Source organism: Rhinichthys klamathensis, unplaced genomic scaffold (assembly GCF_029890125.1).
Source record: "Rhinichthys klamathensis goyatoka isolate OS25496 unplaced genomic scaffold, OSU_Roscu_1.1 h1tg000510l_1, whole genome shotgun sequence".
Taxonomy (NCBI): Eukaryota; Metazoa; Chordata; class Actinopteri; order Cypriniformes; family Leuciscidae; genus Rhinichthys; species Rhinichthys klamathensis.
In genome coordinates this window covers 71967-93461 of record NW_026606991.1, presented here as the reverse complement: position 1 = coordinate 93461, position 21495 = coordinate 71967, and the positions used below count along the sequence as shown (strand labels likewise).

The window sequence follows — 21495 nt, the reverse complement described above, 5'->3', positions numbered from 1 at the left end:
TTCTTCTGTGTTATAAAACAACAATGATAGACAAGATACAGTTTTAGAAGCAGACTAGACAGCAAAATGTAAACGGCTTGTCTTTGACCAACCATCAGTCTCATTTGGCCATGTCAATTAGACTCTGTAGTGATGTTGGAACCCAGGTTTTCTCGCCTTGCACAAAGACCACTCCACGCTCAATGTAGATGACTATTCTGCCGAATGTGAACAACTGTTTTCCCATATGCCGCTTGGCTACCAGTGGCATGAAGACGATGCCGTTCTCCTCAGCCTTGGCCTGGACTAGATCTTTAAAGTTGGTAGGTACAGCTGTTGGTACCGCTGCGGTGCCTGGTGGGCGTGTGGCAGAATTGTCCACTTCACGGCGCTCAGGCAGAGCCTCGCACTGGAAATCTTTCCTTCTCTCCGTCTGAATCAGATATGCAATGTTCTCTCTTGCTCCAGGTTGCATATAGCCACCTGCAACAAAAAACATGGTAGAATGAGACACCTGTACAAAGCTATAAATATGTTTAGTGGACTTCATGTTATTTTTCTAGAGGATGACTGACCTAGTCCAGTGGCTACGGCACGGTTCATAATATCAAGGGCCTCGTTCAGTTTTTCTTTGACCAATGGGTGACTGAGCAGGTTCTCTGAGAATAAGCTCTTCCAGCCAAGATACCATTTAGTGATCTCCTCATAGTTCGGGTTGTTGCTGAGCCAGGAACACAACACCTGCAACAGGAAACAAAATAAACTTTTAGTACTTCATTCAGATGTAGGAGTGCCACTTAAACGTAAAATGAAGAAATATATTTTTTAATTAAAAAATAAAAAGTACATAAATAAACTTGTAATTTGTAATAAATAAAATATATAACAAAATAATTCATGTGTATGAATTAATGTAGTTCAATGTAACAGTAAAATAATAAAAAGATCACAATTTAAACTTTATATTTAATATTTAAAATATAAAATATTTAATTCATGTTTAAAATGGAGACAATAAACTGATGAAAAAAAAATCAATGCTTTTGCATTCTATTGCAAAAGATTTGCATTTCCACAAGAAACTTTGCGTACACTCACAAAACCTTGATGTTCCCCCAAGAAACTTGTGTGTTCTTTGCAAATGAACGCAAAGTTTTTAAGGGGAACGCAAAAGCATATTTGACATGATTTTCCCTCCAATCTCATATTTTATCCTTTACAATGTCCCTTTTGTGATGTTAGTTAGTTACCGTAAATGTAACAAAATTAATTTCATTTTTTTTTTTAAAGCACTGGCCAATTGCTTTTCTTAAAATAAGTTGATAAAAAACAAAAGGTGCACCGCAGTTCGAGTACGTATGCACTATTGTATGCCATTTTGTAGTATAAATAGTGAGTAGTCTGTTCACACTTAAAATTCCAAAAAGCAAAAGTGTACTTTTTTTTCTCTCTTTTTTTTTTTGTTGCCCAAATGACACACTTTTGTATTCTTTTGACTGATTCTAAAAGACTGTTGGACTGACCTGTAGCCATTTGGGGAAGAAATTCTTATCCAGCAATCCAACCATGGAGGAGACCGAGAGCATCCCCTCCCAGTCCATCACCCAGTTGAACGGCTCCAGCAGTTGCTGATGAGGATTCACCACCAGCTCTCCTAAACATAGAGCTGCAACACAGTAGCAAAACCTTCAGAGACTCCCTCAGACTCCAAAAGTCTGACACTGAAAATCTAGCAGATAAGTGCATACCCAGTTTGGGGACGATATTTTTGACCATGAAGGCCTCCCAGGCCCCAGGTGTGAAGACCTCCCTCCAGGGTTGCAGAATGAGTCTGGCAGAGGAGTCGCTGGGGTGCCAGCGTTGCAAAGCATGGGCTAGTTTGCTGCGGATGGGGGCGTACAGCGGCTCAAGACGGGTTTGCATCAGGGGTAGCCAGGGATGAATCCATGAATGGATTGGCACTGTGTCGGTCAGTGGGTTCCAGTTGTCCACCTATCCAAAAACAGACAGAGAAGTTACATATTGCATGGACACCCATACTTGCGTTTACCAAAAAAAAAAAGTACAGTACACATTGGTCATATATTCAGCACAAACCTCTCTCTGTAGTCGTGGGAAAATAAGCTGCTCCAAAACATTGTCCAGAATCCACAGCGGTAATACAGGAGCCCAGCATTCCACACAGTCCACCATGGGCCCCACATTTCTGGGCTGCCACTGCGACACACAGGTCCTCATGACTGGAACCCACACTTCCCATATCAACCTGCACAAAAAGCTCCAGCTCAAGTCATCTGCTTCCAGAGACACACCACATACACACTCTCAGATATAGTTTACCTGTGATAGTGGTCCATGTTAGAAGTGTCTGGTCCACCGTGAAGAGATTGTGAGCTTTCAAGAATGGCCCTCCATTGACCGACTTCCTCTAAACCATCTGAACAGTCCTATAGATAAACAGAGAATGGGCCTCATTTATCAATCTAACGTAGAAACGAGCACAGATCCGAGCGCAGAAATCATCTTACGACAGGGTTCACGTGTGATTTATGAAACATTCGTATGCTGCCAATCCCATCGTACGAATGATAGTACGTTGATAAATGTGGCAGCTGAAAACAATCGTCATTTGAATAGCACGCCCATAAAAATGCATGATTTAGATGCCTTAAATACCGGTAAATAAAACGAAACATTTACAAACATAAAAACTATAAACTAGGCTATTTTCCCCTCACTCAACAACAAATTCTTCAAATTTAACAGTATTCATAACAGAACAAGAATGAAAAATAAGTAGCTATAAATTATATATTAAACTATAAAACAAAACTAATTAGGCTATAGTGGCATTCATTATAAACAACAGGCTAATGGGCTCACCTGTTGTCATATTTGCAATGTAACATTTGGTTGCTAAACTATATATTAATGATTTTATCGTAGCCACCGCTCATGTCCATATTGATAAAAGTTTTACGTGGAAATGGCCATCCGCCCAGTTTTCTGTCATACGTTTGATTCACAAATGAGGACCAGAGAGTGTAAATGAGTTCAGAGCTTACACACAAGGTGAACACAATAATAAGATCATGAATAAAATGATCTCATTCCAACATTCCCTGTATACACTACAGTTCAAAGCTTTGGGGTCGGTACGATTATTTATTTTAGAACAAGTCCCTTATGCTCACCAAGGCTGCATCTATTTGATCAAAAATACAGTTAAAACAGCAATATTGTGAAATATTATTACAATTTAAAATAACTGTTTTCTATTTGAATACATTTTTAAATGTAATTTATTCCTGTGATGGCAAAGCAGAATTTTCAGCTTCATTACTCCAATTTTAAGTGTCACATGATCTTTCAGAAATATTCTAATATGCTGATATGCTGCTTAATAAAAAATGTTTTTACCTTCAGTGGATCCCAGCTGCGAAGCTTCTCTTTCAATAGAGGATGCACAACAGACACAGCTAGATCTCCCAAACCCAAAGTCTTATATTCCTGATAGAACTCTGTCTGCAGCTGCTGGAAGACCTTCGCACACTCCTGAAGGCTAAGCGCAGAGCTTCCCTCCATATCGCCTGCTTCAAAGCTCTCCACTAGGTTCATCACCTGCTCTAGCCGACCAAGAGACTCTTCCTCCTCTGCCAGCCGGACCTGCAGGGCGTCGCTCTCATGGGTCAGGGTCACCACAGTGTCCTTCTCATGCTGCAGACGTCGTGCACTCTACACACACAACACAAACCCACAGACCATTCAGGTGAAGTACGCGGACATGAATCTTTTTCTACAAGACAAATCAATAAAAAACTTGCTCTATGTATCCGTCATTGACCAAAACAAGAATTTATTATTAAAGGTGCAGTAAGCAATTTCTGAGAAAAGCTGTTGAAAGTGGATCGGACCGAGCAGCACATCACATCTGTAGCCAATCAGCAGTAGGGGGCGTTTATACTCATGATGGGGGAGGAGGGAGAGTGAGCAAGAGGGAGATTTGAAGTCTGTAGAATGAGAGATGGCTGAGAGACATTACAAAAGAGAAAATGTCAGAGGAATATCGCTGGAAAAAAGAAGGTTATGATCAGACAAGAGCTTTAAGACCTGCGTTAATTTGAGAAAATCTTTCCAGCGCTGGAGAGACCTGAGCAGAAAGGCCTGAAAATGGATGCAGAGGTTGCGTTGTTATACCGAACTAAGAGATGCTGTTGTTGTAAAGTTAGCTATAGTAACAGGACAGTTGTGAGTGTCATTGTTTGTCTGGAGATGGTGTGCCACTGGCGACTCACAACCAACCCTTGCTTGTATATACACTTGTGTACTGTTCAATGTACATTTTTTGTTCTTTCTTGTCGTTTGTTCGTCATCTTCACTTTATTTTTCTCAAAGCAATATTTCACTTCACTTCAGCTATGATAAAGAGATATCCACTCTTGCATTGCGTGTTTGTGAATTTTGGGGAGGGATGTGTTTGTTTGGGTTGATTTCAAATATCAACAGTGTTTCTTAGAAATGGCTAACTCCACCTTTAAGTGAATTACACGATTAAACATCATAAGTAAAGTGTGAAGGGTTAGAAGGAATGTCCTACTATATAAAAAAAAAAAAAAAAAAAAAAAAAAAATTATACATCTTTTTTCTCCTACACTACGGCTCTCAAATTCGGGCTTTAAGGAGCACCCAAGTGGTACACCACATGAAATGGACATTTACAAATATATTAAATATTTATATTGCATAAGTGTTACTTTTTGCTAATTTACTGTCGGTTTAGTGCAGGTGTATGAGTGCTTTACCTGTAGGATGTCTTGCTCTGTGAGCTCAATGAGCAGTTTGAGGTTGTGTTCCAGCTCCGGGAGAGCGAAGCCAGTGCTCTTCTGCTCTCGCGCGGTTACGCTCAAAGGCGCCTCCTCAGGAACACTGTGCTTCTGACTCATATGACTGTAGCTATGATACACCTTCTGCTCTCTGCCCGTCATATCGATCACCTGGAACACATGAGGGATGCGTTCATCGTTTACTCTGGGATATATTTAAATGGTTATTGTGCATTATTCTAATTGTTTTGGGCTCTCACCTTGACCTGAGCAAGTTCTCCAGCGGGTCTGCTCATGCTCTTGTTGGCCAGTTTGCCATGAGCTTTCAGCTCTTCCACAGACTTGTAAGAATATCTGGGCTTTTTCTTTGTCGTTCCCGGGTCTTTACGCCATTGCCCCAACTCTCTCTGAAATTCCTGCAAAGATGGAATGAAGAATAAAAGGACAATTGAAGCAGTGCTAGTAAAAACAGTTTGTGGACCTACTGTTGAATTGTTTAGTCCGAAGCTTTTGTTTACTGACCAAAAGAAAAAACTATGGAGTTTTCTCCATGCTGTGTTTACAAGTATTGCTTTAGATCATTGAAATTGCTTATTTGGATATGTGAATCTTTTAAACAACAGTAATGAAGAATTTGAATTTGATTTGTCCAATGTGATCAAGAATTTGATAGCAATCAAAACATAACCATGTCATAAAGCTAATAAAGTATATTATTAAATATTTTTGAGGTTTTTGCAGTTTTGTTTAAATATTTCAGTTTATGATTTTTAATAAAGTTATACAAATAATAGTATTTTTAATTGTTGTATTTAAAGAATAAAATGCCTGATCCAGGGTGGTGCAGTCACTATCATTAAAATTAAGAGCCTTTTTCTAAAATAATACTGCGTCTCAAACTTTTGTATTACACTCACTGTCAGGTTAGGCACTGGTTACTTCGTTATTGCTTATGATTGCCCGTGTGGCTGTGAGAATTTTACTTTCGCTTTCGAATTATCAGCAATTCAGGGGGCGGCAATTGCTTGAATGCTGGGTTCATTATTATTCTTAATGAAAAACAACAACAAAACAGTACAATGACAAATATTGCCAAATAGGTGCTTTTACATATCGCTTTGAAACCAAATCTTCCGCCATCGTCTTGTCAGTCAGCTCGCCTAACACTCATCACTTGATAAAAGAAATTTGCCTCTTTCTGCTGATCTGTGCTGCGACTCTCGTTTGGTTTAAGCTGAATTGAGCAGACGCGTTCAGTTTTTATATTTTCCGGACTATAAGTCGCTCCGGAGTATAGTTGCATCAGTCAAAAAATGCGTCATGAAGAGGAAGCATTTTTCCTCGCATTTTTCCTTCCTTTTCAAGTCGCACTGGACTATTAAGTTGCATTTATTTTCCTCTCCCGGCAGCACGTTGTTCGAGCACCCATCTGTGGACTCGTTCCACCAGCTCTGACCATCTTGCTTTCAGCCCCCAGCTAGAAGCTTTCTTTGTTTTCTTCATTACAGTTAGAGTAACCTCTGCTTTTCACCAGTCTCTCACAAGTTTCTCACTCGTTTCTCACTCACTCCAAACTTTCTTTCTGCTGCTCGATTACCGTTTTCGGCTGCATATTTTACTACCTGCAGTTTGTAATCTGCAGAATAGGATTTTCTTTTTGGGGGCATTTTTTTGTGTTCAGTCTTTCTCGGTTGTCTTTAAGTTAATATTTCAGTTAACAGTTTTCAGTTGTTTTCAGTTAATTTTTTCAGGGTTAGGCTACAGGAGCAGCAAAGAGCGCCCTCTCGCGGCTGTAGATGGTAATTGTAGTGTCTTTTCTCAAAGTGAACTAAATTACTTTTATTAAATTAAAAAAAATCTAAATGACAGTGGGGGGCTGTGCCTCTATGGGCAAGTGATGTAATCGTAGTCCTGCTGAACACCGTGTAACAACGGTAACACGGACTAATCACAGCAAGCCTATTATATATTGGCCAGACAGCACCAAAACCCATGTGTTATAGTGTAGACTTACTTGCTCCTCCTCTTCCTCAGAGTCTATAACAGGGAAATCCTGCAGGGACTGCTGGGTCCTCTCATTACCATATGCACCAACTGCTCCCTTCCCCTTCCGCAGCTTAGCTTCAATAGGATTCACAATACCTGCAGACAAAGATATTCACATTATGCTACCGGAAATGGATTTCCGGGTAAGCACACAATGCATAACATAATTCACAATAAGCTAAATACACTAAAAGCAGTATACTGTGGTATGAAATAAAGGACTGAATTTTTTTTACCCTGAGCATTTTTGCCCAATCCTTTTCCTGGAACGTAACCCATCTTCTGCAGAAGTTTTTGACCAATGCCTCGTGTGTGTTTCTCCCAGGATCCCAGGTCCTGGCCTGTTCTAATACCGCCTGCAAACCTCTGGGATGTCTTAAAGCTCCCACCCTAAAAAGAATTCAAAGACATTTACTATACAGTTCAAAGGTTTGTGGTCAGTAAGACTTTTTTGAAAGATATAAATACTTTAGCAAGGACATATTAAATTGATCAAAAGTAAAGAGTAAAAACATTCATAATGTTACAAAAAAAATTATACATTTCAAATAAATGCTGAATAAGAAATGTTTCTTGAGCACCAAATCAGATTTCTGTAGGATCATGTGACTGAAGACTGGAGTAATGGTTGATGAAAATTCAGCTGTGCATCACAGAAATAAATTATATTTTAAAATATATCAAAATAGAATAATATTTAACAATATTACTGTATTTTACTGTATTTTTTAACAAATAAATGCAGGCTTGATGAGCATAAAAGACTTCTTTCAAAAACTTTTGAATGGTAGTGTATGAAGATATATTTGGACCCAATATTCAAGACAAAGATGCTGTTCTTGTGTAACATTTGTAGGCTAGGCATCTCAACATACCGTTTGGAGCTTTTTGGGAACTGCAGTGCGAGGTGGAGGAGGTGGTGCATCTCCACTGTCATTGGAGTCATCTGAACCCTCCTTCTCCGCTTTCTCCTCAGCTGCAGTCTTTCGTATGCCACCACTCACAAAGTTCACAGGAGCTGAATAGTCTTTTGCTCTGTGTGGATACAAATATCAATACTGAATGCTGAATTAAATATATGACGAATAAAATTATATTCATTCACTACTTAGTCAACAAGGTCTCTAGCAATTTGACAGCTGAAACATTTATCAACAACAAGTTAACATACCTTTTCCCCCCAAAGCTGGGCCGCTCATCATCAGAGTCATGCTCTGCCCAAATCCCATAAGTCGCTTCTTCTTTAGTCTGTCTGTGTCTGCGTCTGTCTGGGTTGAACTCATTGGCCAAGTCCCACTCAGTCACCTCAAACTTTTCAATTTCCACACCATCCTCCTCCTCCTCACCTCTACGCCCATACAAATGGGACATAGACATATCTCTGTTGGGATGAAATAATAATGTTTAAGGCCAGGGGGTTAACAAACTGGGGTCTGAGGAGGAGGAATAACATTAATTAGAGTACTAGGAGGGTCATGGAGAAGTTTAGAAAAAAAAAACAGTGTAACATGTAAAAATTAATAAATAAATAAAATATTAAAATAAACACATAACACAACTACCAGTATTATAGAGAGTAGAAAAATGTAATATAGTAACTATATACTCACATACTTATAATGTAATATTTAGCCGTATAAATTGATTTGAGTCTTTATACATGTATGAATATGTCGAGCTGCCTCTTAAAATTTTAGGATGTGTGTGCCATGCAAGAGGAAGATGATATTTGGGGGTTCGTGGAGTCTAAACGACGGAAGTTACATAAAGGTGAATCCGCTTATTGTATTTTTTTAAAGCATACCCACATGATAAAAGGGAGTGTTTTGACCCTAATATTAGAACGCCACGCAATCGTTTTCAAAAAATATTCAGGTTAGTTAGCTTAGCAATGCTATTTATAATGTAAACAAAAACACCTGCCTTTCTTCAAAGCATTTTTGTGACTTTTGTGAAATAAGAAATAAACACATTTGTATTGAAATAACATACATAACACATAAAAAAATATTTTACCCGAAAATGCGGTTCCTCACTGCCAGCAAGAGTGCATCGAAAAATAACTTCCTGTTGAAGCCGGAAGACAGAGCTGTGACATCAGAGCGACGCAGAGGTCAGAAACCCTCTCTTACAGCCATCTTGGATCCTGTGCCCTGATCTAGTGAGTACTTCTGTGTTACATCTACTGTCATCCAACATTGCATTCGTGCTTTTGCCCTCTCATTTACTACTTGTATTGATGCTTTAGTGTTCCTCTGTACTAAACGGTAAAGATTTCTTGGTTTGACTTCTTTATTGAGGAAATATCTTAATGAATACAGCCGGCAGACTGTTCAAAATGGGGGAGCGAGACGCACCGCAGCTCGCTTTATGCGAGGACTTCAACCGAGTGCTTTGTATCTGAAGAACCGGTTAAATCGTGTGAAATATATTATTATAAACAAATACAGCAATATTTATGAGTCGTCTGTAATGTAATAGTTAAAATAATTAGCATTGTGTTGGACAGTAATCACTGATTTAAAAGTTGATCTCGCGTATTAAATCGTTTAAAAACAGAGTTAACGTTACACGTGGTATGATAACATTACATTATTAATGCTTTTTGTCCACGGTGTTTTGTTTTCGTTTGGTTATGAGTTACTCATACACAGCAGCAGCGTGACAGTGCTGCTCTGTTACACACGTGAAATGTGCATCCTCACTACACATGCACCTATGAATGGCTTGTAAAACTAAGTTTGTATGTCGTTATGATTCTAAATAGGCCATACTCTGTATGTGTGTTGATGTAACGGTGAAGCTCACCGTTTCTGTACAGTGGACTTGTGAAATGTTTTATCATGTGAGCTCAATGCTTGTGAAATGTAACAGTACTAGTGGGTTAATTCAGCTGATAGCAGAGGCCTACAGGAAGAGGCCTGGTGCGCTGGTCTGTCTGAATAGTAAAAGCCACATGAACTCAAAGACCCAGACTAAAACTTATTGACTTTCCTTTTGCAAAGCTATCTCTCATTTCTGTTGCAGTCCAGAATGCCAGGCGAAGCCACAGAAACTGTCCCTGTTACAGAGCAGGAGATGCAGCAGCCCCAGGCTGAGACGGGTTAGTAACTATCTTTAAATGTGCATGTCTGACACTAAACAAAAGTTGAGTGAGGGGTCCTGGAGCAATATTGTTTTTCACTTTTTAAAATATAAGGCAGATACTGGAATGTTGATCAGTCTGTTTAGGCTATTTTTGCACCTGTTTCAGATGTCCTTCGTGTTTCTTTTATGGTACTCTACCAGCTGTTGTAGAGACTTCACAAAGCCAGTTTCTCTAGTTGGATGGGGTGTCATGTTGTTTTGTTGGGTGGGGATGTAGTTTGAGTCAGTTTTTCTCCACCTAGAGGTTTTTAAAGTTAATTTGCTTGAGCCCCTCCCTGTATTGCAAACTACACTAGTTTTATAAAAGGGAGAGTTCAGACAATTTTCATGTTGGTCCAAACCTGTATGACTTTATTCTGTGGAACACAAAAGATCAGTTAATGCAGTTTAAAACTACACTGGAACCATTGGCTTCCATTGTACACTACAGACAAATAAAAAAAACCTTTTTTTAAATAACCCCTTTAAGCTGCAACAAATACCTGCTGTGTATGATTTAAGTATATAGTGATTGGTTATGAGGTATTGACACACAACATTAGTTTTTGAAAAATAAGAGTGATCCAGGACGGCCTTGCCCAACAGTGTTAGCCTGTACTGTTTAATATGGTACTTTTTGTTTTGTTTGACATTGAAAGCACATGCATCCTTAAATGTTTTAATGGAATGTGGGCAATGCAACACTGCATGAACGTTTTCCTAACATTTCATTGAATTTGAGTGATCTACACCTGAATATTTATACACATTTTTTAACCATTTTTTTTTTTGTGTGTGTTAGAATAGAAAGTGTTTTGTTCTTTTTCTGGAGGGATTTATTGTGTTCAGGAATGTATTTGCCAGATCTTCATGAGAAGCATGAATTAAATATGTTTACAATGTAAGAAGACTTATAATGATCCTGATCTTGAGGAACACTCTTTTCTGTTCATATCTTGAGTACAAGGTTTTTAATTTTACAATGGGAATGTTAATTCTTGAATTTATGTAGCAAAATTAAGTTTTGTAAAGTACATTTTGATTAAGCACACACATCTCGGTCAAATATCTGACAAGTTTAGCCAGTTCATTCAATCACAGGTATGGAACACTATCTCTTGGATGGTACACTGATAGTAAACTGCAGTTATGACAACATGGGAAAGAAATATGATTGCTTGCATCTGTTACAAGGAATAACAGAGGCATCTTTGTCAAGGGGAAGACAAGATAGGTTGAACTAAATATATTTCTATGTTTTTCACTAGGCAGAATGTGATAGCCTTGGTTTTTGAGATTCATTTTATTTCTCCTCAGATTAGTAATTCAGGAGCCAAGTATTTAATACATTCTTTGACTAAAGTTCACATATTTCCTAATATCCTGACTGGGGTTGTGCCGATAGACGATTATGTTGTTGTTGTTGTTGTTATCAGACTAGTATTATCAAATTAATATTAGGACCTACAATTAATTTGCCTTCCCTAATTTCATAACATAACCACTTGCGACACCAACATATGGGGATTGAGGACTCGATGATAATGTTTTTAAAACCGACTGCAAAATTTAATTGGAAGGTGATCAATTTACAAATTGTCAAGGGTCCTCCTTATAAAAGACGCATCATTATTATACAGTCGTTGTTTAAGGCAAGTAGAAAATGACAGTTGTCTGTTTCGTTTCCATAGCACATTAACAAAACATTTTAAAGGACACTAAAAATACAACTTCAAATTATTATTTATAATATTACTAAATAATATAGGCCTAATAACAGTCTTCTTTAGATCAGAAACGCAGCACAATAATAAGTTATAGATGAAAATGAAAAGCAGCTTAGAGCACCGACTTGAACACTTGTTTAACAAGAAATATTGATTCTTCTCATTGTTTCCCTATCATTAATGTATAATCCACAAGAGAAAGTCAGATGCCAAAAGCTTGGTCATTTTTTTTTTGCTTTCACTTTCAGGGAACAATTAACTGGTTTTAGACACTTTCACCGGCATAACGCTTGTGCAAAGTTTGTATGCGTGATATGCGACATGGCATTTTTCTTCATCACCAACTCGATCTTTGCTTAAGAAATGATTCTAATTTCCCGTGGTGATAAAACAAAGTAAACAATTACATGAGCAAATATAATGGTTTTAGGGGTGACCCCGAATAGTCGAAGATTCGATGCTTCGATAGGAGGAGCCTGATTCGACTACCAATCTCATGGTCGAATCTTCGAAGATGTGTTATTAAACGAGGATTATGTCATTTTGGCTATATGAGTGTGCTCAATGTCTGATTTCACATAGAACTACTGGTTTTCTGTCAATACGTTAATATACAGCCTATTATGATAATGCTGTCAATAAAAATGTGCAAAGAAAGAAGCTTTTAATAAATATTTTTTTAACGTGCGTGCAGCGTGAATAAATCCAAACGCCCAGTGACAGATTTAAGTTTCACTTTCGATCCGTGACCAACAGAGGAGCGTCTTGTCGGCAGGGATTTAAATCTTTAAAAATGTCTGAAAATCTAAAGATGCACACAGCACACCATCAGAAAGGATATTCTCCAAGGCTGGATTTAGCATCAGGAAAACCATGATCGCACTTCTGCCGGCCAACGTTAACAGGTTGGTTTTCCTCGGGACATTCTAAAACGCTTAACGTGAAAAAAGCTTTTAAAACGCTTAAAGGGCACTTTTACGTGCTTAATGTATGTACACAGTAGGCTACACACCTTAAGAAAGCATTCTATGTGCAAATAAGCAGATGAACCCAGAATATGAACGCAACGCATTTCTCCTATAGAAAGTCACGTAAAGCTTTTTCTTTAACGGTTTTCTATGGGAGGAAAATGCTTAACGTAGGCCCTAGCCTATAATAAAACGCGTTGCGTTCATATTCTGGGCTCATCTGCTTTTCTGTAGGCTATAGTAGGCTATGCTTTATTAATAATTTGATCTTTTAATATAACAGTTTTAGGACAAAGCCGTTAAGCGTTTTAGAATGTATTTTATCCGCGCACACAATTTGAAAAGACTCAAACGGACACAGGCCGAGTGAAAGGCTGGATTTTGTTTTCTCGATCAGTTATGGGTACAAGTGATTTCAAAACATTTCAGCCGGTTCTAATTTGATTTTTGGATACTGTGAACACGTTTAGCTAAAAAGACTGCCACTCCAGTTTAGCGTTTATTGTTGTTTCTGCAGTTAAAAAGACAAAGTTGACAATCCTGGCCATACTTTCGTTATTTTAATAATTTCTTTATTTTAATTTTATTAATTGATCACTCAGGGTGATCTTATTTAACTATTTGTGACTTGTGTTTTGAATATTTGTTCCCCTGCACTTTAGGCATTTTGTTCACATTTGTTCTGCTTCTTGTGACTTGATTCTGACTTATTTCGTTTTGTATTTTTATTTATTATAAATGTATATTGTGTTCTTAATTGTTGATTATTTTTCAGTGCATCGATGTTGCGTTGTAGGCCTACTTAGAGTATGCTCGTACAGGCGATTCAATTTGAATTTAATTTGATTTGCATGTGAAATGCAAATCCTATCTGCAGTGTGGCCTTTCTGCAGTTATTTATGTTATTTCTTAGTTTTATTGATCCAAAATGTTTTTATACATTTTCTACTATATCTTTGTGTGATGTTCTGTACATCGCGGCTTTAAAATGTTAAAGCCCCTCCCCAACACCACACACATGATTCGACTATTAGTCGACTATAGGCAGGACTTGACTAATCTGATTCGACTATGAAAATCCTTAGTCGGGGACACCCCTAAATGGTTTATTTATTTACTATTGTGTATAGTGTATTTATGTAATACAGTGTATCGGCTTTCTTACAGGCTGACGATAGGACTATATGACTTGGAGTAGGCAATATTATACTTGCTTTTAACTGGGTGATTGTCCTTTCAGATTTTTAATATTTTGTCTATGTAAGAAACATTATGGTTAATAAATGTGCCAGAGAACAATGTTAATTTAATAGGCTAAATGTTTTTAGATGTTGTTTATTGCCAGTGCCTGATGGTTCACGCATGTGCAGTTGAGTGGTTTTTACAGAGTCTTAACAATTCTTAACCAGATTTCAAGGTGTGTTTGATTTGCTTTAGTAGCCATTGCTTTCGTGGAACAGTTTAACATTTGAACAATTGAAAGCATCCCCTCATAACCAGCATGGATGTGACGGTTTTACATCATGCAACTTTTTAATTGCCAAAAAAAGTCACTCTAGCATTTTATTTCCATTAGCCACACCTGCTGCTGCGGCCCCTACTACCTCTCAGGCAAAACCTAAAGAGGGCAAAACTAACCCCAAGCTGTCCTCTTCTCACGCCACCACTCCTAAGCCAGTTCCTGCTGGACGCAGGAAGCGCTCCTCTCTATCTGCCTCCTCAAGCTCCCCTACCTCTCCTAAATCTGCCTCCGGCCCACGTGCTACCCCTCCATGTTCCCCTTTGGCCTTCCCTCCAGTTGAGACTCCTGTAGCTTTGAAAGCTGAGCAATCTGCTCCCAAGGTGGTAAAGGCTGGCAAACAAGGGAAGCAACAGAAAACAAAGAATTTTAAACCTGCCGAACATGAGCAGGCGCCTCCCTCTGCCTCCAAGCCTGCTCAAGAGCCTGCATCAGTGGCAGCTCTGCCATCTCTTGCTGTACCAATTCCAGAGGTAGCAAAACCAGCAGCTGATGCTTCCCCTGTCTCTCCCAAAGTTGCTGTGGCTCCTGTGGCCTTTAAAGTGACTTCAAAATCTGCTGTCCCAGCACCCAAGTCATTTTCAGAAGCCGTGGCCACCTGTCCACCCAAAGTGGCTGAAACCCCCAAGTTTGCCTCTGAAGCTCCAAAAGTAGCAAAGACTGGCCCTGCCCAAGTGCCAAATGTGAATCCAGCCACTGCTGCTCCATCAAAACCTGCTCCTCGGGTTGTGCCTGCAGAGTTTGAGGATGATGATCTCCCACCTCTCTTACCACCCGAGAATCCTTTTACAATGCCTGCTTTCCCCCCCATGCCACCTAGTGTAATTTCTGTAGTTACCCCAACAGCTCCTAAAGCTGAACCTGTCGCCTCCAGTAAAGTTGAATCTGGCCCTGCCCTTAAAGCGAAGGTTGCTCCTAAAGCTAAGCCAGCTCCTAAAGTTGAACCTGTCCTCACCCCTAAAGGAGTGACTACCCCTGTACAGAAAGCAGTTCCTGCACCTAAAGTTGAGCCTGTCTACACCCCTAAAGATGAGTCTACTCCGGCCCCTAAAACTGAGGCTGCCCCTAAGATAGAGGCTGCTCCTGCACCTAAAGCTAAGTCTACCCCTAGCCCTAAAGCTGAGCCTGCTCCTGCCGCTAAAGTTAAACCTGTTGCCTCTCCTAAAACTGAGGTGGTGGCCCCTAAAGTTGAGCCTGCTCCTGCTGCTAAAGTTAAACCCGTTACTGCCCCTAAAGCTGAGGTGGTGGCCCCTAAAGCAGAGTCTGCTCCTACCTCTCAGGTGGAGCCTGCCATTAAAGTCGAGACTGCTGCCGCTAAAGTTGAGGCTGCTGCCCCTGCCGTTAAAGTTAAGCCTGCCCCTAAAACGAAGTCTGATCCTTCCTCTAAGGTTGAGCCAGCTGCTGCCCCTAAATTTGAAGCTGCTCCCCTTAAAGTTAAACCTGTGCCTGCCCCTAAAGTTGAGGCTGCTGCCCCTTCCCCTAAAGTCAAACCTGCTGCGCCTGCACCTGAAGTAGAGGCTGCTGCCCCTAAAGTTAAACCTGTGCCTGCCCCTAAAGTTGAGGCTGCTGCCCCTTCCCCTCAAGTCAAACCTGCTGCGCCTGCACCTGAAGTAGAGGCTGCTGCCCCTAAAGTTAAACCTGTGCCTGCCCCTAAAGTTGAGGCTGCTGCCCCTTCCCCTAAAGTCAAACCTGCTGCGCCTGCACCTGAAGTAGAGGCTGCTGCCCCTAAAGTTAAACCTGTGCCTGCCCCTAAAGTTGAGGCTGCTGCCCCTACCCCTAAAGTCAAACCTGCGCCTGCCCCTAAAGTCAAACCTGCGCCTTCCCTTAAAGTTGAGGCTGCTGCCCCTTCCCCTAAAGTCAAACCTGCCCCTTCCCCTAAAGTTGAGGCTGCTGCGCCTTCCCCTAAAGTCAAACCTGCCCCTTCCCCTAAAATTGAGGCTGCTGCGCCTGCCCCTAAAGTTGTGGCTGCTGCGCCTCCCCCTAAAGTTGAGGCTGCTGCGCCTGCCCCTAAAGTTGAGGCTGCTGCCACTAAAGTTAAACCTGCATCTGCCCCTAAAGTTGAGGCTGCTGCGCCTGCCCCTAAAGTTGAGGCTGCTGCACCTGCCCCTAAAGTTGAGGCTGCTGCACCTGCCCCTAAAATTGAGGCTGCTGCGCCTGCCCCTAAAGTTGTGGCTGTTGGGCCTGCCCCTAAAGTTGAGGCTGCTGCCACTAAAGTTAAACCTGCACCTGCCCCCAAAGTAGAGGCTGCTGCGCCTGCCCCTAAAGTAGAGGCTGCTGCCACCAAAGTTAAACCTGTGCCTGCCCCCAAAGTTGAGGCTGCTGCCCCTTCCCCTAAAGTTGAGGCTGCTGCGCCTGCCCCTAAAGTTGAGCCTGTCCTTGCCCCTAAAGTTGAAGCACCTGTTCCCAGACCACTTAAAGCCCCATCTATACTGGAACCAGTCATCAAGAACGACAAGGGTATCTCTTTCTGTCTGTCTTTGCTTTCTGCGTTTGTTGTTGTTGCCAAATGTTGTCCCCCCATAATGCTTTAGGGTCACATTATCAGTGAAAGTAAGCCTGCTAACTCCAGGATCTGAAAATCTATCCTTAGTCTTTGAGTGAAGTTGAAGTTTAAGAAAGTAGGAGCATGTGCCAGTAGCTGAATGTTTTTTGAGTATCAATATGAATATTGTTCAGCGTTTCATGTATAATTGGAATTTACTTTAAATACTTTTAAACAAACTGCAAGATAGAATATAAAGAAAGTATTTATTTTGATCATTTCAACAGTATTCTGGTGAAAATGTGTTCTGTGTGTCTAATGGCAAATCAATGTAATGTATGTTTTAGGATCTGGCACTGAATCTGACAGTGACGAATCTGTTCCTGATCTGGAGGAGCAGGACTCTGCACAGACACAGACACAGCAGGCACAGGTAATATTATTTTAAACGGCATCCACCTGTAGGGCTGGTCCGAATACCATTTTTTGAGATTCGAGGCTTCGGTAGTAATCAACACAGAATATTCAAAGGTTCAGACAGCTAACAGATAACAGCATCATAAATTTCAATTAATGAACAGTTCATTTAAAATTAAATGAATTCCCTTATATAGAATAAAACAAACTGCAATAGGCTAAATAGAACAAGGTAACATTAGGCTGGCTAACGTTCACTCGTGGGCGATTTTACTGGGGCATATGACGTGCCAGTAAAATCTCACGTTTGAGTTTTAACAAGCTGCTATATTTCGCAGTAGATTAATTTAGATTGATAATAATGGGTAAAAACGCTAATACATTTTGTTTCTATTGTTCTATTTTGCATCTGTATTTCGCCAGATTTTAGTGAAAACATATATAAGCGCGAATAGGGATGGGAATTGATAAGATTTTATCAATATCAATGCCACTAACGATTCTGCTTATCGATCCAATTCTTTAACGATTCTCTTATCGATTCCTGATAGCACTGTGAGGGAAAAAGTAGTCTTTTTCGGGGGAAAAAACAAGTTGTTTTATTTGTTTTAAAGCTTACACTTGACTAAGCAAACTGTACTTTTTATGTAATAAATGGAACCTTATTTGTAAAGTGTTACCGATTAGTTATACACCGATTAAACGCCCCGTGAGTTCAGTGTTGGAAAGATCAGTTGTTTTAACCATTCATTAAAACGAATCGGTTCAAATGAGTAATTAGTTCGCGAATTGGACGTGTCATTATCGGACGTGTGCTCGTTGTGTGATTATCCCGGCAGTTGGGACATCCCACAAGATGTGTGTCATCACAGAAAACATTTCATCACTGGATCGTTTTTTTCGTTTATTTGAAGTGTGATTATGTCAGCTGAATGTGCGGAACACTTTTCAGAGAAGATAAGGCAACGTATTTTAGCACAATTCACACCCAGCGGCAATTCAGGAAAAACAAATCTCCGAATGCTCCACAAAAAACTTTAGTCTCCCTACCTTACCATCGTGTCGTTTATTTTGATTAATATGTGCGAGGGAGAGAGGAAGACAGCGCTTAGTTTTGAGACGGTGAAGCCTACTTTCGCCTTGCTCCGAAGAGAGAGAGTGCGTGCGCGCGACCGAGGCTCTCTCGCTCTCTCTCTCTCTCTCTCTCTGCTCGATCAGTTTAACATGCGCCCTGTCACAAGCGCAGCGGTTCATCTACATTACCAGAGAGAGACCATTTTACTCACTGATCAAATAAGACTTTGCAGGACAAAGATTAGCTTTGGACGCGGTGCTATGGTGCTTGATAAAGGACAAAAGGGACAGAGCAGGAGCATCGATAAGAGGACTCGTTAACGTCGAGGGCATACAATATCGATGGATCGTAAAATTTAGAACCGGTTCTCGAGTGGAACCGGTTTTCGATTCCCATCCCTAAGCGCGAATGAGAACAGTTTCGAGGAGGATGCCAGGTGTGCGGGGAACTAATATTTGAATCCCAAAATTTAAAATCGAATACCAACCCACCGAGCGAATATTCGGGTCCAGTCTTATCTACCAGTAGCATTATTTGCCCTCCACTTTTTCTCACACCAGTTCTTTTTCAATTTTACATTGATATGAACTGAAATTGCATTACCTTTCTGTAGCTTGCAGCTGCAGCTGAAATCGATGAGGAACCTGTCAGCAAAGCAAAACAAAGCAGAAGTGAGAAGAAAGCCAGGAAGGTAGGTCATCCTCAAACCAAATGAATGATTAGAACACCTAATTCAATTAGAACGCATGCACTGTTGTGTTTAACTGTACCCTTGCTTCCCTTTGCCAGGCCATGTCCAAATTGGGGTTGAGACAAGTTGCTGGTGTTACCAGGGTAACCATTCGCAAGTCAAAGAACATTCTCTTTGTCATCACCAAACCAGATGTCTACAAAAGTCCAGCTTCAGATACTTACATTGTCTTTGGTGAGGCCAAGGTAAAGATTAGAAAAAAAAAAATGGTTTCTTTAAGTTTGGTGTGCACTCCTGCTATATCAGCCCTGTTTTGGTAGAAAACTAATTCTACAGGGCAACCTTTCCTGGTTATCTCGGCCTAAGTGACCTCTCAATGATGATTTAAACAGTTTGACTTTCGTTCTTCTGAGTCTGATGAAGCCAAACTTTCTGTCCTGAAAGGGGAAACTTTCACAATGATGTGAGGAACACAATGAAGCTTACAAAACAAACTAAAATCTGGATTGTTTCTGCTGTTCTCAGATTGAAGACCTGTCACAGCAAGCTCAGTTAGCAGCTGCAGAGAAATTCAAGGTTCAAGGAGAAGCCGTTTCAAACATCCAGGAAAACACACAGACGCCCACAGTACAGGAGGAGAGCGAAGAGGAAGAGGTGTTTATCAACACTGTTGTGATTCTAACACAGAATAATACTGCTTTCATGAAAGGTCTTGTGCTGATGTATTCAACAAATGTGAAAAGTAAATATGTCCTCATTCATTGAGTGATTTGATTTACCATTTACAGGTTGATGAGACCGGAGTGGAGGTCAAGGACATTGAGCTGGTCATGTCACAGGCCAATGTATCGAGGGCGAAGGCTGTGCGTGCACTAAAGAATAACAATAACGACATTGTCAATGCTATTATGGTGAGTTAAGCTGATAACGTCTCACTTTATGCAGTTAAATGCATTTTACAATTTTTATATATATATAAATGTCAAAACTCTTCTGTGATGAATCAACATATGACTTTCGTTCTTCTGAATTTGTCCTGAAGCCAGTTCATTTGTCCTGAGAAGAGCTCAGGCTTTAAATGCAGTGTCATAATATGAAGCAGTCTTACTCAATTTATCTTTTTCCCTGTCTTCACAGGAATTGACGATGTAGATGGAGATCAGGGACTGGGTCACAATAAGATGTTGCTGATTTGATCTACACTATTGTTTGTACAATTTATACCCAAGAGAAATAAAGGAGTGGATTGAAGAAATGATTTATGTTGTTGTATTTTGTTTATTTTATACTATTGATGGAAATTTTCATTGTGTGGTGAATTTGTCCAGAGAAGCACAAATCATTATTTGCATTGAGGAAAGGTATGAACTAGCTCCTTTCTCTGTCTGAGGATGGATCTTTGCTGTGATTAAATAAAAATAAAAAGTTCTGGTGTAGCTCTTGTCTTTCTCCTGGAAATCAGCTTATTAAACTGTGATTAAAGACCCATGGATTACTTGGACTATGTCAGTGAAGATCAATATTTTTATATATACATGTGTGTTCTTTGAAACGCATTAATCTGAAGTTTAACCTGCTTACTGGTAGGTTTCATTTAAGTAAGTTTAGCCCTGGAGTAGCTCTTAAGTCTTCCTCCAGGAAATCATGGTCATCTGGTATGTTCTCCAAAGGTTGCTGGCTCTCAATTATAATTGTACCTTTATTTGCAGGACCGCCAGTCTTAAACCTCTCTTCGAGTGTCAGCAGCATTTTTTTTTAAGGTTTATTTTTACATTCTTCCACAACACTGTATTGAATAACTATTGTAATGTCCACCACAGATTTCTCAAAACAGCTAGGTAATATAGCTGATGATTATGTCTTGCCTGAAGTTGTAATATTCTTGCTTTAAATTAATTACAAACAGATTTCCAGGCATTCTTTTTATTTGATTCATCAGCTGATGTGTGCATTTTTCTTTTTTTGATTAAATTATTTTACATAGATTAGCTTCTCAATTGGCTTTATGCCACAGCTTCACTACTTCCTGAACTTCAGCCAGCCCTTTGTTTCCTGTCTGTCATTATTGGACAAACTGATTAATCCAGGTGTGCCTGGCCTCAGTGACAATAATCAGGCACACCTGGATCAATCAGTTTGTCCAATAATGACAGACAGGAAACAAAGGGCTGGCTGAAGTTCAGGAAGTAGTGAAGCTGTGCATAAAGCCTATTCCGTACAAATTTAAGATTTTCTCGTTTGATTCCATGTGTATAGGCTACCTCAGTCGTGCTAATTCATATTAGCACAGTTAGTTTTAAATTAATCTTGTTTAATTTAGTTCAGGACTCCATGTGTTAATTTGTTTTAGAAAGCCATTAAGACATAAACAACTATTCTAGATTAATACCTGCTCTGTCTTTATTTAAACCCTGTTTGGGAAACCGCCCCTAAATGTTTAAAATATTTTTTTTTATTAAGTGTGAGATAAGGTCATAGGTTAATTTTAGTCTTGGGTGTATAAATGTCTGAAATTTAGTTTTAGATTTGTACAGTGTGAGGGACTTTTAGTTTGGAAAAGGAACAATGTTTGTGTTGATCTCACGTGTGCACTGGCGTTTGTTGGATTTGGAAGATCAAATATTCACAATTACTTTTACGCC

At 39.8% G+C, this 21495-nt stretch overlaps 2 protein-coding genes and 2 non-coding genes across 15 annotated transcripts; 3 read left to right on the top strand and 1 right to left on the bottom strand.

The window, feature by feature from the left end:
* Positions 1-41: 41 nt before the first annotated feature.
* On the bottom strand, positions 42-8976 carry tfip11 (tuftelin interacting protein 11). Its single transcript, XM_056238241.1, has 14 exons — positions 8865-8976; positions 8020-8229; positions 7724-7883; positions 7085-7238; positions 6817-6944; positions 5063-5218; positions 4782-4973; positions 3400-3714; positions 2320-2426; positions 2077-2245; positions 1728-1971; positions 1503-1645; positions 555-720; positions 42-462 (listed from the first exon to the last, which is right to left on the bottom strand). Exons 2-14 carry the CDS (start codon positions 8223-8225, stop codon positions 101-103), a joined length of 2502 nt encoding a protein of 833 aa, XP_056094216.1. The 5' UTR covers positions 8226-8229; positions 8865-8976; the 3' UTR covers positions 42-100.
* On the top strand, positions 8888-20111 carry naca (nascent polypeptide associated complex subunit alpha). Of its 12 annotated transcripts, none has more exons than XM_056238237.1 (11): positions 8888-9009; positions 9876-9951; positions 14246-15679; positions 15827-15877; positions 15926-16645; positions 17018-17103; positions 18776-18853; positions 18952-19098; positions 19379-19507; positions 19642-19764; positions 19991-20111. In XM_056238237.1, exons 2-11 carry the CDS (start codon positions 9882-9884, stop codon positions 20003-20005), a joined length of 2853 nt encoding a protein of 950 aa, XP_056094212.1. In that variant the 5' UTR covers positions 8888-9009; positions 9876-9881; the 3' UTR covers positions 20006-20111. The 12 variants fall into 12 exon arrangements, with proteins under 12 accessions (XP_056094212.1, XP_056094209.1, XP_056094207.1 ...); XM_056238234.1 differs by adding an exon at positions 15728-15751 and having other exon boundaries at positions 15827-16645; XM_056238232.1 differs by adding an exon at positions 15728-15778 and having other exon boundaries at positions 15827-16645.
* LOC130072917 (small nucleolar RNA SNORD59) lies at positions 19224-19299 on the top strand. The gene has a single exon (XR_008804186.1). It is a non-coding gene; the product is annotated as a small nucleolar RNA SNORD59 (small nucleolar RNA).
* Positions 19843-19918, top strand: LOC130072916 (small nucleolar RNA SNORD59). The gene has a single exon (XR_008804185.1). It is a non-coding gene; the product is annotated as a small nucleolar RNA SNORD59 (small nucleolar RNA).
* Positions 20112-21495: the final 1384 nt, after the last annotated feature.

Coding starts and splice junctions, on each gene's coding strand:
- tfip11 (XM_056238241.1), bottom strand. CDS start 8,225: ATGTCTATGTCCCATTTGTATGGGCGTAGAGGTGAGGAGGAGGAGGAT. Junction 6,945..7,084: donor ATTGGGCAAAAATGCTCAGG/GTAAAAAAAATT, acceptor CTTTGTCTGCAG/GTATTGTGAATCCTATTGAA. Junction 4,974..5,062: donor GAGAACTTGCTCAGGTCAAG/GTGAGAGCCCAA, acceptor CATGTGTTCCAG/GTGATCGATATGACGGGCAG.
- naca (XM_056238228.1), top strand. CDS start 9,882: ATGCCAGGCGAAGCCACAGAAACTGTCCCTGTTACAGAGCAGGAGATG. Junction 17,104..18,775: donor CACAGACACAGCAGGCACAG/GTAATATTATTT, acceptor ACCTTTCTGTAG/CTTGCAGCTGCAGCTGAAAT. Junction 19,508..19,641: donor AGGAGAGCGAAGAGGAAGAG/GTGTTTATCAAC, acceptor TACCATTTACAG/GTTGATGAGACCGGAGTGGA.